This window comes from Lactuca virosa, chromosome 8 (genome assembly GCF_052849685.1).
Source record: "Lactuca virosa cultivar CGN04683 chromosome 8, Lactuca_virosa_CGN04683_v6, whole genome shotgun sequence".
In the NCBI taxonomy this organism is placed as follows: domain Eukaryota; kingdom Viridiplantae; phylum Streptophyta; class Magnoliopsida; order Asterales; family Asteraceae; genus Lactuca; species Lactuca virosa.
In genome coordinates, this window is record NC_136433.1 from 43,663,981 (window position 1) to 43,679,431 (window position 15,451).

At 39.8% G+C, this 15,451-nt stretch overlaps 1 protein-coding gene across 1 annotated transcript; it reads left to right on the forward strand.

Moving 5' to 3' along the window:
• The first annotated feature begins 9,690 nt into the window (after positions 1–9,690).
• Positions 9,691–12,179, forward strand: LOC145133833 (rop guanine nucleotide exchange factor 1-like). The gene is made up of 5 exons (XM_079068796.1): positions 9,691–10,143; positions 10,491–10,607; positions 10,703–11,247; positions 11,335–11,667; positions 11,748–12,179. Exons 1-5 carry the CDS (start codon positions 9,888–9,890, stop codon positions 12,057–12,059), a joined length of 1,563 nt encoding a protein of 520 aa, XP_078924922.1. The 5' UTR covers positions 9,691–9,887; the 3' UTR covers positions 12,060–12,179.
• Positions 12,180–15,451: the final 3,272 nt, after the last annotated feature.

The following is a 15,451-nucleotide window of genomic DNA, read 5'->3' on the forward strand; positions in this document are numbered from 1 at the left end:
CGCACCCTGCAGTTGATCGAACAAATCATCGATCCTTGGCAACGGATAACGGTTCTTCACCGTTAGCTTGTTTAGTTCCCTATAATCGATACACATCCTGTGGGATCCATCCTTCTTTTTCACGAAAAGAAGTGGTGCTCCCCACGGGGAACTGCTCAGACGAATGAACCCTCGGTCTAACAGCTCCTGAAGCTGTGTAGATAACTTTTGCATCTCAGGTGGTGCCAACCGATATGGTGCCTTTGCTATCGGAGCGACACCCGACACCAAATCGATGCGAAATTCTACCTGCCTTTCCGGAGGCACCCCTGGTAACTCTTCAGGTAAAACATCCCGAAAGTCCCGAACAACTGGCATACTGCCTACATCTTTCGTGATCTCTACCCTAGTATCCGAGATATAAGCCAGAAATCCCGAACAACCCTGCTGCAGGAACCTCCTAGCCCTTGCAGCCGAACAGAGGGTCGGCCCCTGCGATGCCTTATCACCATGTATCACCAATTCTCCCCCACTTGGGGTTCGAACCTTCACCAACTGATGCTCGCAGTCAATCATGGCCCCGTTGGCCCCCAACCAATCCATTATGATAATCACTTTCAGCCCTCGCAACGGTATCGGGACTAGGTCGACACGAAGTCTGTGACATCCCCATTTTCACGGCCAGAAAAGACCGATTTTGTTTATGCTTTATAGAAATCAGAGTAGTTCTTTTAATAAAAATGTTGCGGAATTTGTTCCCAGAAAAACATGATAAATACGTTATCAAAGCATTTCCTAAGAAATGTATTATATTCATTTTAAAACATTTGGGATGTCATCGTCAATACAGAAACATAAGCATAAACAGAACGTACATTTATTTACACTAGTGATCTACATCCCTTTAATCTCTCAGTGTAAAGTAGCTTCATATCGACACCTGTGATACAAATAAGCTTGAGTGGGTCAGGTTGGGAAACCTGGTGAGTACATAGGGTTTTCAACCCACAATAATATAGTTAATTTGTTTCTTCACATAATACATGTCAAACAATTAACTCGATTGCCCATCCCCATTTTCTTCATTTAATATTCCCTAAAGAATTATCTTAAGGGTCATCTCCTATATCGTATTTACCTCTCATCTCTTTACATCACATTTCCTTATATGTTCGTTCCTAAGGACTTTTCCTGAGGATCATTGCCTACATCACATAATCAGTAATGATTCAGGGATTACCCCCTCAATACGCACCTAGTAAGGGTTGGAGCATCATCACATGAATACGTAGTTACAACATCTCCTGAACTCGTAATTCATAGTAAGGGTTAGAGTATCATCACATGAATACATAGTTACAACATCGCCTGAACTCGTAATTCATCACCTACAGGTTATGAGCCTGCTGGTGTTTCCACGGGGTTGTCTAGAATAGTCCGTGGTCACCATCTATACTCTGGTAGATGACTACATCTCCACATTGCCGAACAAGGTTATGGTATCTTTCATCCTACATCCCCAATTCATCATCACCTATCTATCATCACCTAATTATCATCACCTTCCTATCATCACCTATCTCTCATCATTTTATTTCATTACATACCAACTATTTCATCTACCCATGTCATACCCAACATATTTGTAGATATAAAATACATATACAGTTTAAATCATTTTAAAACATGTATAAAATCATTCATCCAGCATAGACAGCAAGTATTCAGATAGTATGCACACATAGCACGTAATTTATATAAAATACTTCATATCTATGTGTAAGATGAAAGTAACTATGCACTCACTTGATTAGGTCATGACTCGGTACTCGGACAGCGCTTCGTTTACTTTAAAATAATTTCCTTCGACGAAACCTAGTATTATTACCACTAGATATTAGTCTAATATTTACCGAGACTAATTATTAGTCGTATTATTATTATTATATAAGCGTTTAAACAATACTTTCCAACCACTATGTACAGACAGGGGCCAGACATAAAACACCGGAGGGCAGGACCATTTTGGCATATAACACTTCTAAATCCAACAACCCTATGCGGCCCTTTAAACTAGATTCCCCGTACCGCGAGTAGTTAAAAAGATATTATAACGACACTTATATAAATTATAATAATAGCTCAAATATTTATTATAAGTTCATAATAACAATACTAATTTTAAATATAAGCTATATTAAAATAGGTAAGCATAACTTACTTACAAGGGGGTTTTAGCTAGGAGTCGGGCTCTGCAGGGGCAGAACTTCGTCGCTGAATCTTTCTAAGAAAGATTCGTGCAGCGCTTCAGCGCTCACCTTACTATACTAAAACTATAGAAAGAGAAGTCGAATCACGAGGGACCGAAATGCTCGGGGGATAAGAAGAGAAAGCCTCTTGAATCAAGAGAATGGTGCAAGAAATATGAGAGCCCAAGCCTCTTATTTATAGTAATTGAATTTACAAAAACTACCCTCCATAATTACTTAATGACCTTATAGTTATATAAACGACTAAACACCCCTTCATAATACTATTTTAAATAGATTTAACGATATTTGTACTAAACTAATGTCGAAAGTACTCAACACTAGTCTTATAATAACCGCATCGCCGATACCTTTCTAATGATATATACATTTGTATATATATGTGTACGTATATATGATTTATACTTTATTTTAATACGTAAATATGCTATTATAATTTGTAACTCGTTCATACGAACTCCATTTTTGACGTATTTTATATCCACGCGTTGGTATTTACGAGTACTACAACTTTCATTTAGACGCCGTCAGCTAATTCTCATTCTATCTCAGATTTACAAAACTGTATCGAATTTATCGCGCTCGAAGAGTAGGGACCAAGTTTCGTCCATATCTTTAACATATGAGCTCTACTCTCGACATTCTTTATATCCACACGTAGGTAAAAACAAGATCTAAAACTTTCATTTAGACCCCGTCGGCTAATTCTCGACCGATCTTAAATTTCACAGTAGGAGGAGATTATACTGTTAAATGTCCGCGTAAAATTCATAACTTCTACATACAGACTCCGTTTTCGTCTGTCTTTTTACCGTTGAGTTCCTATTAATGAGATCTTCAACTTTCATTTAGGTCGCGTAGGCCAAAAACCGTTCGAACTAAAATTCGAGTTTCGGGTCGTGTACTGCTATGCCAAATCTTAGAAAATTCATAACTTCCTCATACGAAGTCAGTTTTGGGTGTTCTTTTTATGGACGCTCTCAGTTTAACATATTCTACGACTTTCGTTTAGATTAATAAGGCGAAAAAATCTTCTACCGTAAATTCACTATTTACGTCTCCCGGTGCCGTGCCGGTTTTGCCGTAAAACTTCGACGCGCCATAACTTTTTCGTTATAACTCGGATTTCGGTGTTCTTTATATGTACGGAACCCTTGTAACATATACTACAAATTGGTTAAGATTAATCCTTCTAAATAATCTTCCATCAAAAACTCATTTTTGATGCTCATCGTCTCTAAATTGACTAGCCCGGATCTGCGGGCGTTACAAAGTCTCTCACCAAGCACATTCAGGACACAGTCCCGATACACCCTCGCAGCACTAACAGTGTGGTCATCCGAAATCTCCACCTCGAGAGGGGAATCCAAAGTTCCCGGTGCGACCCGGAACTTCTTGCTGAGCGCAAGAGATACGAACGATCGGTAGCACCCGAATCAAACAAGACATGAGCAGAGATACAATTGACCACAAAGGTCCCTATACAAGCATATAGTACACATAAGCGAAACAACTACATATAGTAGGGAAGAATGAATACGTACCAGCCACAACGTCTGGCGCTGCCCGTGCCTCCTCGGTAGTCAGCTGAAATGCACGACTCCTCACTGCTAGAGCTTCCGCCTTAGCAGGGCGACCATCGGTAATCCTCATTGTGGTGGGCGCGGGCGCCGCCACTACTCCCTCTCTTCCCTGCAACCTCGGACAATCGGCCTTTTTTTGGCCAGTTTGGTTGCAGTGGAAACATATCAGGCCCTTCTTGGGGCAGTCCCTGCTTACGTGGCCCGGCTGACCACACGTATAACACACTGGGTTCGACCCCCGACAAGCTCCCCCATGGGATCTCCCACACTTGGCACACCGGCCACGGCCTTGCTGGCCCTTACTAGATGTATCCGAGGTCTTAGGCTTCTTAGCCTGTCCTACTGCTGCCTGAGCCTGCTCAGGCTTCCGCTTCGTGCGGCACTCCAGCTCCATTTCCCGTTCCCGGGCCTTCTCCACCATTTCATTCAGGGTCTTACACCCCGTAAAGCTCACAAACTCCCGAATATCGTCCCTCAGCATGGAATGATATCGGGTCCGTCTCATTTCCTCATCGGTAGTGTATTGCGGAATCAACAAAGCTCGTTCCCGAAACTTGGCGGTGATTTCCGCCACAGTCTCGGTCGTCTGCTGCAAATCATGAAACTCTCGCACTAAACGTTGCACCTCAATGGGTGGTGCAAACTCCAGATCAAATCGCCGAACAAACTCGGCCCACGTCATCTCAGCCGCCCCGACTGGTCCCACCTGTTTGGTACCTCGCCCCACCAATCCTGGGCTCTGTCTCTCAGCATGCAAGAAGCAAACCCAACCTTTGCCATATCCGGGCAAGAACTCATGCGATGGGCGTTTTCGATATCCGCCACCCAGCGTCGACTGACAATGGGGTCCCTGACCTGGAAAAAATCTGGCGCCCTACACGCCTTGAACTCCCGAAACGAGGGAGTTCGGGCCCCCAACTGGCCCACATCAATCTCAGTCCTGAATGATCTGAGTCTCTCCTCCAGGATCTCCATTATGCCCTCCTTGACCGTCCCAAAAATGACTGGGGTAGCGTCAAGGATGCCCCTGGTAACCTCGGACGCAATAAGCCCGCGCAGCCTCTCATCTATGCCATCTGTGGTGTCACCCGATCCATTCCCGGATCCAGATCCCGATCCTGATCCTCCCGCCCCGAAACGTGTCACTACCATGCTGAACCGAAATATCATAAATCATAACGATCAGGATTTCCATAAAACGGATCTCTCCATACCGGTCCTCCTTGAAGTCATTATATCTAACATTGGTTCGGGTACAGGTCATGTGCTTCCAGTAGTACGGGTCCAATACTACCTTCCACACCTACCTATACCTTTCCCCAAGGCTCTACCTGATAACTCCAGTTCGTCCCAAATGAACCATATACTACAAACCACCACATAACCCAAATCCTAGGCTGTCCTAAGATTTGCTCTACCCTTCTCAATCAAACCACTCATAACCGGTTGCCTTTATGCATGAAAATTATACACAGAAAATGATCAAATAGTCTTTTGAATAAAAGATTCTGCCCTAGGACCACAACCAAACAAGGAATAGGAAATAAGGTCAAATCAATCATTCTGAGGCTATAAGCTCCTAACCGTATACAATTTTAAAAGCATACACATAGCATGTCTCATACGATCATCAAGTTCAAATATCAGTATAACATGGCTAACACATTGGGAACTACTTACTTGGCTCGGCCGATCGCGCGCGTTGCACTCTCTTCTTTTCATTTCTTAAAAGTTTTGAACTTTTATTTTGAAAACAAATTATCATTTCCTTAGTTTGAGTCCTGACACACCCGTGAGTGTGCCCGAGTCCCTCAAACCAAGGCTCTGATACCAACTTGTAACGACCCAATTTTTCAAAGAAAATTTTCATTTTTAATTAACCAAACATATTTCCATAAATCGGGAATTTCCAAAACAATTGTTCAAATCGATATTCATTACAACTTTATTTTCTAATATCAGAGTGTCCCCTAAGTCGCCTGAGAGAGAGAGAGTGCACGCCGCGCCATCAAGCTTTGCCCTTGCCCTTGGACTCAGATGATCCTGAAACAAATCCACAAACTGTAAGCGAACGCTTAGTGAGTCCCCCAGAGCATATCCCACACATAAACCACATAACACATATCGAATTAGCCATACGCTACATAAGTCACAAAAGTCATGCATTCAACAAATAGGGAGCCCTGGAAACCCTCCCGGTCTTATACCAAATGCCATGGGAACCCCCATATGGTCTTTATCTGCCATGGGAACCCCCACATGGTCTTCCTGCCTTGGGAACCCCCACAAGGTCTTCCTGCCTTGGGAACCGCCACAAGGTCTTCCTACCATACAAAAACATAATGCAAACTATACAAGCAAATATTTTAGGATGCCATGGAAACCCTCCACGGGCTTACACCAAAAGCCACGGGAATCCCCACGTGGTCTTCCATGCAAATAACATACTATCATATCCCACATTCAATCAATAACCGTATCTCATAAAATGGGCCGGCCTTGGTGCCTTAGACCTATTGATATGGTGAGAAGACTCACCTCTCACAGGCTGAACAGGCAAACTGTAGTCAGATATATCCCACACTGCTCCTCCCAAACTGCCTATAATCAATGAGTAAATAACTCAGCATAATCCCATAAATACCCCTAGGGTCAACCCTGGTCAAAGTCAAGGTCAACAGTCCATATTGACCATGACTCGCTGAGTACAATCATTCACTCTTCGGGTTCCCTGCTTAACTCGTCGACTCGCCGAGTCACCCGAGGGACTCGTCGAGTTCCTTGGTGTTTACGGCTGTAAACCACCGACCGTACACCTTTGACCGTAAACCCTTGGCCGTAAACGAGAAAATCCTCTCGACTCGCCGAGTCGCTTGCACGACTCGTCGAGTCCCCGAAAGTTCATCATGATTACGGTCCTTTCCAGTGGGACTTAAGGTCCCAAACTTTAGATCCATCATCTCCTATTGTAGATTTCACGTAAAGTTACAAACTTTATGTGCATGCAGGGCCTTTTATAACCGTAAACACCAAAACTAATCCTCCAACAAGGTTTTCATTCATGGGAAGGGAATAAGCTTATAAAGCATGCAACTTTATGATATTTAGGACCTAGTGAGGTTTAGATTTGGAACCATACCCTTGTGATACGTCCAGATCTAGGCTTGCTTCCATTTCCTCAAAGTTTGGTCATGAAATCCCCATTAGAATATAGGCTTAAGGTAACAGATTCATACCTCAATTTGATGCCCAAGACGAACTAGATGCTAGATCCAGTGTTTTCCCCTTGACTCTTCTTCTCCAAGCTTGGATTCCTTCCCAAATTCCCAAAGTCAAGCTCTCAAATGCACACACTTCACACACCAGGGAGTTTGTGGCCGTACACAGTCTCTTATGATGTTAAGGGAGGCTACAAGAGCGTTTAATGAGGCTTATATAGGGGCAAACCCCAAAATTAGGGTTTTTCATTAAACAGCCCTGACTCGTCGAGTCAGCCTTCTGAATCGCCGAGTCACTTCCGATTCGTGCCCCTGAAATACGACCCTACTCGACGAGTTGAGCTCCCAACTCGCCGAGTCCATGCATGAAACCTCTCCATTGACAAGTTTCCAACCAATGCTTAAACCAGGTGTTACATTTTTCTCGGATTTTCGTGATTGTTTTTGGTGAAAGATTTTTCATGGTATATAAACAATGTCTGTTCATTTTCAAGTCTGGGAAGTCAAAGATTTGAAGACATCAGTGTATTTTTTGGATTTTCTCGGATTGAAGAGTTTCATTTTTGTCACACATCGAGGGGGAGTTTCGTATGGTTTATTCCTCGAGCGTTTCTCATACCCTTGTGTGTTTAATAATCATTTGTTGATTATAAAAAGGGGGAAAATTTTGAAATGAGTATTCGAAGATTATTGAATATTCTTTTTCAAAGCGGATTTGAAGATCGATGTTACTTCGAGGGGGAGTTGGTCTTGATCGCTTAGAGCTCGTTTGGATATTGAAGCTGGGACCTCCAATCCTAACTTTGAGGGGGAGAATGTTAGGGTGCAAAATTCTCCTTGGATGTGATGTTGGCTTACCCTCTTTGATTGTGTAATGGGTTGAGCTTTTCTTATAAATAGGAAGTGAGTAGCTCCCATTTATGTAATAACCCATATGAGAGAATAGTCTAGTGAGAGAATTATTACATGATCCACTTTGTAATATTTTGCTAGATTAATGAGAGCTTAAACCGTTTTGTTTACTTATTCTGTTCTTGATATGATTTGATTTGCATTAATCATTACTATTCCGCATTCGTCATCATAATCGGGTCTCTTCAGCGTTTTTTCAACGCATAATTTAGAGTTTGTAGATGATTTTAGACTATAATTTTATTGTTTTTGGTGTTATATTCGATGACTTTCAATCCTTCAAAAATGATATATCAATGCTGAAATATTTTAGCTTTTCAGCAAGAAATTTAAACTTTTGTACTATGTGAAATTCTTTAAACAAGCATATCTCATTTGTTTTTAAGTCGGATTGGCAAATGATTTTTTCCAACATGTAATTTAGATTTTGTAGATGATTTTAAACTATATTTTTGTTGTTTTTTGGTGTTATATTCAATGAGTTACAATCCTTCAAACAAATGTTATAAAGTATAAACAATTAAAGTTTAACCGGTCCAAATGGCATAAGAAACATAAACCTATTCATTTTTACGAGTTGTACTGTATCAAAACCCAAAAGTATTCATTTTAACGAGTTGTAACATATCAAACTCAACAACATATTCGTTTTAACGAGTTTTATCAAACCTAAAAATTCGTTTTAACAAGTTGTACCGTATGCATGTAAAGTTGCACCGGTCCAAACGAATCCAAGAACCAAAAACCCTGGACTTAGACCTGGACCCGGTAAGACTCATCCGGTCCGGTCCAAGGTCCACAATATTCTTCGAAACCGGTCCAGTCCAAGAGTTGGTCCGATCCGATCCGGTCTAAATGCTCACCCCTAATTTTATGCGTTTACCCATATAATCCAATATTCTGAATAATAACCACAACCAAATAAGCCATAAAATTTAAATGTTTTTGTATGATTTGGCATTAACTATTTAGAATAACGTTTTTGAGTTTAACTTAAAAGACAAAAAATAATATTTTAATGAAAATTTTATTTTAGACTTAATTATATATATATATTAAATCCAAAGGAGCTTATGAATAGTATTTTTTTTGGTTTTAGGTTTTTGCCACAAATGTTTGGTTAATTTTACATTTTTCGTCCCTAAAGTCAAAACTTTTATATTTTTACCTTTTGATTAAGTTTTTGTGTGTTTAGGATTTTGCCACAAATCTTTACTGACTTTGACATTTTTAGTCCTTGCAGTGAAAAGTTTTATATTTTGGTGTTTTTGCCACAAATCTTTAATTAATTTGACACTTTTCGTCCTTATCGTCAAAACTTTTACATTTTGACATAAAAAACACACAAAACCTCCTTTAGAATTTTGTCACCATATTTTCCCAATTGTGACAACTTTAACATTATTGTCACAACATTTTTGGATTTTCTCTACCGGTGTCCATTTTTTTGGTTGTACACTTTTGACATCTAATTTTAGGGGTTGTCGACTTACTCCCCTATTTGTGGTGATTTACAATTTCAACACATGTTTTTTAAAATTTGCCGATTTTTCCATATTACCCAAAAGCGGCATAGCCGCGGGCTCTTTATTAGTTTATTATTATTAATGATTTATATGAACTATATTAACAAAAATGGAAAAAAGTAATATAATCGATAATAATGATAACCGAAGGTGTACCACCGTCGTAAAGCAAATATTTATGTCCCCGGCATGATGGGGCCACTCCCTCCCTCCATCTCCCAACACCATGTTGACGTTACGATACACACTTAACTGTAAAGAACATCCCCACCTTTGCTTTAACGCTTTTTCTTCCTCCCCTTTTCTCACCTCCGATCACACCCCCAATCATACCAACAACAATTCACTACTCCAAATTCACCACATTCCAATCAACAAATCATTGCTTCAATTCCATCGATGGAAGTTTTATCATCCGGCGATGAATCCGATCACCGGAACCAGAGGTTTGACGATTACAGCCTTAGTGCCGACGTTAGTGAAACGGAGAGTTGTGGGGCTTCTTCTTTTGACTCTCCGGTCGCTTCTACTTCTCGCAGTACTCCGCCGGTGGTAGGACCTCAGTCTGCTTCGTACCTTCCGGTCCTGTCTCCGACCAAGCCGCCGGTCGCTGGTGGGAACTACTTGGGGAAAGCTGGGAGCGAAAACCTAACTGGTAATGTCTGTTTGGAAATGTTAACAATTTCGAGTTTATGAAGATCAAAAGTTGCTGTGCTCTGTAAAAGAGAAAAGAGAGTGTCATAATTGCAATGTAAACAGAGATCCATTATGTTATCATTTTTACTCCTTATGGGACCTCAAACTTGAGATTTTAGCTTATATTGTTTTGATTTTGAACCACTTCTCTTCCAATTGAACAAAATTTAAAGTTGACAATTATGATTTGACCTCAAAAGCACAGAGGGAGTACTTTGATGATGATTTAAAGATGGGAAAGTTGAATTACTGCGGAGTTGCAGCTTTTTTCCGTTTCTAATTCGTGAATTATGATGTAATCTGCAGAGATTCAGTTGATGAAAGATAGGTTTTCTAAGCTGTTGCTTGGAGAAGATATGTCTGGAAGAGGAAACGGAGTTTGTACTGCTCTTGCTATCTCCAATGCCATCACACATCTCTCTGGTTTGTGAAATTTTCATACTCAAAAATCAATTTCGGTCTACAAAATTTATCTGTTTGACAATGGTGATGACTGATGATGTTGTTCTTCATTTCAGCTACTGTTTTTGGGGATCTATGGAAATTGGAACCCTTGAGTCCACAAATGAAGTCGATGTGGAGAAAAGAGATGGAATGGCTTCTATCAGTAAGTGATTCCATCGTGGAACTTACTCCATCGTTCCAACAATTCCCAGATGGAGGCACCTTCGAGGTTATGGTGACCCGACCCAGGTCCGATTTATACATAAATCTTCCAGCACTCAAAAAACTCGACGCCATGCTTGTCACCATGCTTGACGGATTCCACGATTCAGAGTTCTGCTACGTTGATCGTGGGTTAGTCGTTTCCGATCATGGCGGAAACGTTAAACGACGACATTCTAACGCTTCACTATCCGATAGCCCATTGATTCAGTATGAAGAGAAATGGTGGTTGCCTTTCCCAAAAGTTCCGACGAAAGGGCTGTCGGAGAAAACAGTGAAGAAATTACATCAATGCCGGGAATGTAGCAATCAAGTCTTCAAAGCTGCTGCATCAATCAATAACAATGTTCTTTCGCAAATGGAAGTTCCTAAAGTTTACTTGGAGACATTACCCAAGGTTTATACAACGATTTCAATTTCCTTCAACAATTCTCGTATCATTGTTCATTGCTTGTTAAAATGCTTAATTCTTCGATTATTTCAGAGTGCGAAAGCTTGTTTAGGGGAAACGCTTCATCACTATATAACAACTACACAGTTCTCGCCGGAATCCCTAATCGATTACCTGGAAATGTCGTCGGAATGCACCACTCTTCAAATAGCAAACAGAATAGAAGCAGCGATGCACATTTGGACAGAAAAAAGCTCAAAAAGCCATGGAAACGGGAAGCTATTATGGACAGGAAACGTGAAAGGCGATAAAGAACGAAGTAAAGTTCTTTCGGGAAGGGCAAACACCATTTTGAAGAATTTAAAGCTCCAATTCCCTGGTCTTCCACGAACGAGGTTGGATCTTGATAAGATTCAATCCAACAAGGTAATTTATTTCGCTTTTTTTTTTTGCGTAGTCTAGATAAACAGGGTTATAATTAGGGTTCAAATTTTTTTGATTTGCAGGATGTAGGGCAAGCGATTGTGGAGAGCTATTCTCGGGTGATTGAAAGTTTAGCTTTTAATTTAATGGCGAGGATTGATGATCTGTTATACGTAGATGATGCTACCAAGAAACGTGCTGCAATGGAGGCTGGTGTTCATCTTCAACGGCCGAGATTTCATGGCTTCTCATCGTCGTCTTCCATGGTGGGACGACCGGCGTTTGGTAATTCATCTTTGACGACTAGAAATCCGGGTAAAAGACGATCATCTTTTAGTTCAACGAGCAATATTGATCGGCTTGAAGAGGCTTTAGAAAGATTAACATTCAACTAGCTATGACTATAGATGTATGTAGGATATATGTATATGTGAGTTAAATGTACGCTTGAGATTTGTGTCTTTCAACTATGGTAACAAAAAGTAGCATGTTAACTTATTTGAGGATTCTTGTCATTTCTAACCATAAATAATAACTATTGGAATAAATCCAAGTGAGATGACTCTATCGTACAAGTCAGTGCCCTTAACACCCACATGAGCATGTTTTGATCCATGAAAAGTCCTTGCCCTTAACACCATTTAAGTGAATATGTGGTCTCTCATCGAGCAAGAAGTACACAAGGGTAAATTTGGTATTTCACTAGTGTCCTTGGGGGTTGTAATGTATAATTTTCACCCCTATTATAAAAATCGTCCATTGGCCTTGGTTAACACATGTTCATCTTTTTCTTCCTCAGTCAACTTGTAAGACTGCAAGATCAAAAGCACTAGAAAATATATTGGCATGTGTTCTCTTTTGGCATTGTTTAAGTTAAAAATGTTGTTTAACATGTGGAATCTTAGACATGAAAAGCATGACTATTATGTTGATTTTGAGATATTAATTTTGTAAGATTGATGTGATTTCACTTTGTTAACACGGTTCATATTTTTATATGTTCGTAGAGGACACAATACAATTTATTCTAATGTGAATACGTTACGGAAGTAAATTCACCGATTTACCACACTAAAGGTAAAATCAAGTTTATCGATGTAGTAGATGTTGACTACTTTTCTACACATATATTCGATGGCATGGTGAAAGAGATAGGTTACATTTGGGAATTAATGTTGTATTACCATTACAAGAAACCAGACTTCGAACTAGACCTTAGGTTAATTGTTTCGGCTAACGTCAACGACATCATTCACCTAAACAAATATGTAGGTGTACACAAAATTATTGATTTGTATATCAAACATTGGACTGCAACACTACACACATATTTCATGTTCCCATCAAGCTCTTCGAAGGTAAAAAAAAAAATTAAAGTGCTACAACAGTCATCATGAGAATACCATAGATCTAAGAAGAGTGATTCAAATAATGGGAAGTCATCTTATTGTAGGAAACTAGTAGATGCTCTAAGTGTGTTAAATTTGTAGGGTCACCAGATTCATGTTTGTTTTTGTTCATATCTGGATTTCAATACATGGAGTTTCAAATTTGTATTTGTTTTTACTAGAATTGATTCATTGTGCTTCATATTGCCAAAGATGAAGATGAGAACTGCAATAGCGGTTAAAACAGTGTTTCTTGAACAACAAATGCAAGATTTATGGTAAATCATAAAAAAAATGACTAAATGTTTTCATGGAATATAGTTTATTACCATGTAAAGTTATTATCACTAAATTCAAATGATATGATAAAAAATATATGTATACACCTAATCACCAAGTGACACATCACATAGGTATTGACATATAAAATATCAATACTATACACAAATATGTTGGGTAGGTGCCTAGTTTTGTATGCATAATGCTTTAAATGATAGAAAATATATGTAACACCCGTTCCCACAATGGATCAAGTGAGGGCTTGGTGGGATCAGAGATCTGATTTTTTTTGTTGGAAAAACTAGGTGCCACGACGTGGTGATTGGAGCACCACCACGTGGCGTATTTTATGCATAATCGCATGTTAAGTTGGTCGCCACGACGTGGAAAGGAAATGCCACGATGTAGTAGCTGTGGCGGGCCAAGCCCATGATTTTTAGGGTTTTCTTCATATATAAACACTTAATCTCAAAGATTATGGCATCCTTTTCAGCCACCAACCCTTTCATACGAAACCCTAGCCTCCTTGGAGTGATTCTTGTTGTATTAGTGGTGATTCTTGAAGTTTGAAGCTTTGGCTTGCATTTTTAGAAGATGGAGTGGTGTGCATGCTAGTTGTAAGAGTGTTATACTTCAGATCTTGCACCTCATGCATCTTGTGGAGATTTGGAAGGTAGAAAGCTTCCACCTTTTGGTTCTCTCTTCATAGATCTAAGATTTATTGCAGTTCTTGGTTCATATTCAAGTTTGGGTTGATTTAATGAGATAAATTTTGCAACTTTATAGCTCCTCTTGGTCCCTTGGTCACTTTATCTTTTGGATCTGAATTTTGATTCTCTTTTGAGGTCCATGTATGAGATTTTCGTCTTTCGCCCCATTTTGACCTAGATTGAGATCTAGACCTTCATTGGTCATGCATATCCATAAAGTTGTGATTTTTATGTTGGAATAGAAGTAAGAAGTCTTTCTAGAAGTTATGGATTTATATCTTTGGTTATTAAGAGCTTAATGGTTGAGTCCAAGCCTTAAGTTGTCAGTAAGGATCTAGGTTTAGAGATCTAGACTCATTGGGATGTGTTAATGGATAAAGTTGGAAACTTTATCCATCAAGACCTTGGGAAGGACTAGATCTGAGCTTTGGAGATCTTGAGGTTGAAGGAAAATAGTTTAATGCATTAAGTTGTTGAGACCCAGTTCCCACGACATGAAAAATAGAGGCCACGACGTGGCGACTAGGGGATGCTTGAATATTTTTTCATTTTTCTCCCACAACGTGGCAATGGGTAGCCACGATGTGGTGACGTGCTGAAGTGGACTTTGACCGTTAATTGTTGACTTTTTGACCAGTTTGAATTTTAGTCAAACTTAGAGAGGTTTTGAGCTATAGCCTGAGATTTAGCTTATGATTGGTTTAGGAGGTTCGTGTAGCTGATTTTGTGGGGCTAAGAGTAGGGGGTTCCAGCTCTTCATTCAGGTGAGTCATCTCTCTATACTTACTTGTGTGGTAGTATATATGTGTTGACCAGATGGGTCTTATTTACTATTATTGTGATATGTGCTACTATGTGTGTTGAGACTTTGGGTAGTCTCCAGGGTTGCTAATAACCCACACGACGTGTTGTTTGCCCATTGAGACTTCGGGTAGTCTCCAGGGTTGCTGATAACCCATAGCTATTTATTTGTGTTGTGTTGTATGTGGTATGTTGGGGGACTCACTAAGCTTTGTGCTTACAGTTGTGGATTCAATATTTTACAGGTACTTATCGGGCGGCGAATGCGTGACTGTACACACACATAAGTAGTTTTATGATTCGAGATTCCACATTGTCTTCTTATTAACTTTGATTTCGGGATAATGGTTTATGAACAAATGGTTGTAACTTTACTAGAAATGGACGTTATATTTTAAAAGTGAAAAATTTACCCCTGGTTTTTAGATGTTACAAGTTGGTATTAGAGCCCTGGTTCGAGGGATTTGGATGAAAACTCATGGGATTCCAAACTTAAACTATGGAAATGAGAACTTTATGAAACATTTTTGAAAAGATTCATTATAAGAGAAGATGCGATGTGTATAGTCAGTCGGAGCTTGGAAAATTGATTTCCCAAAATATTCATAC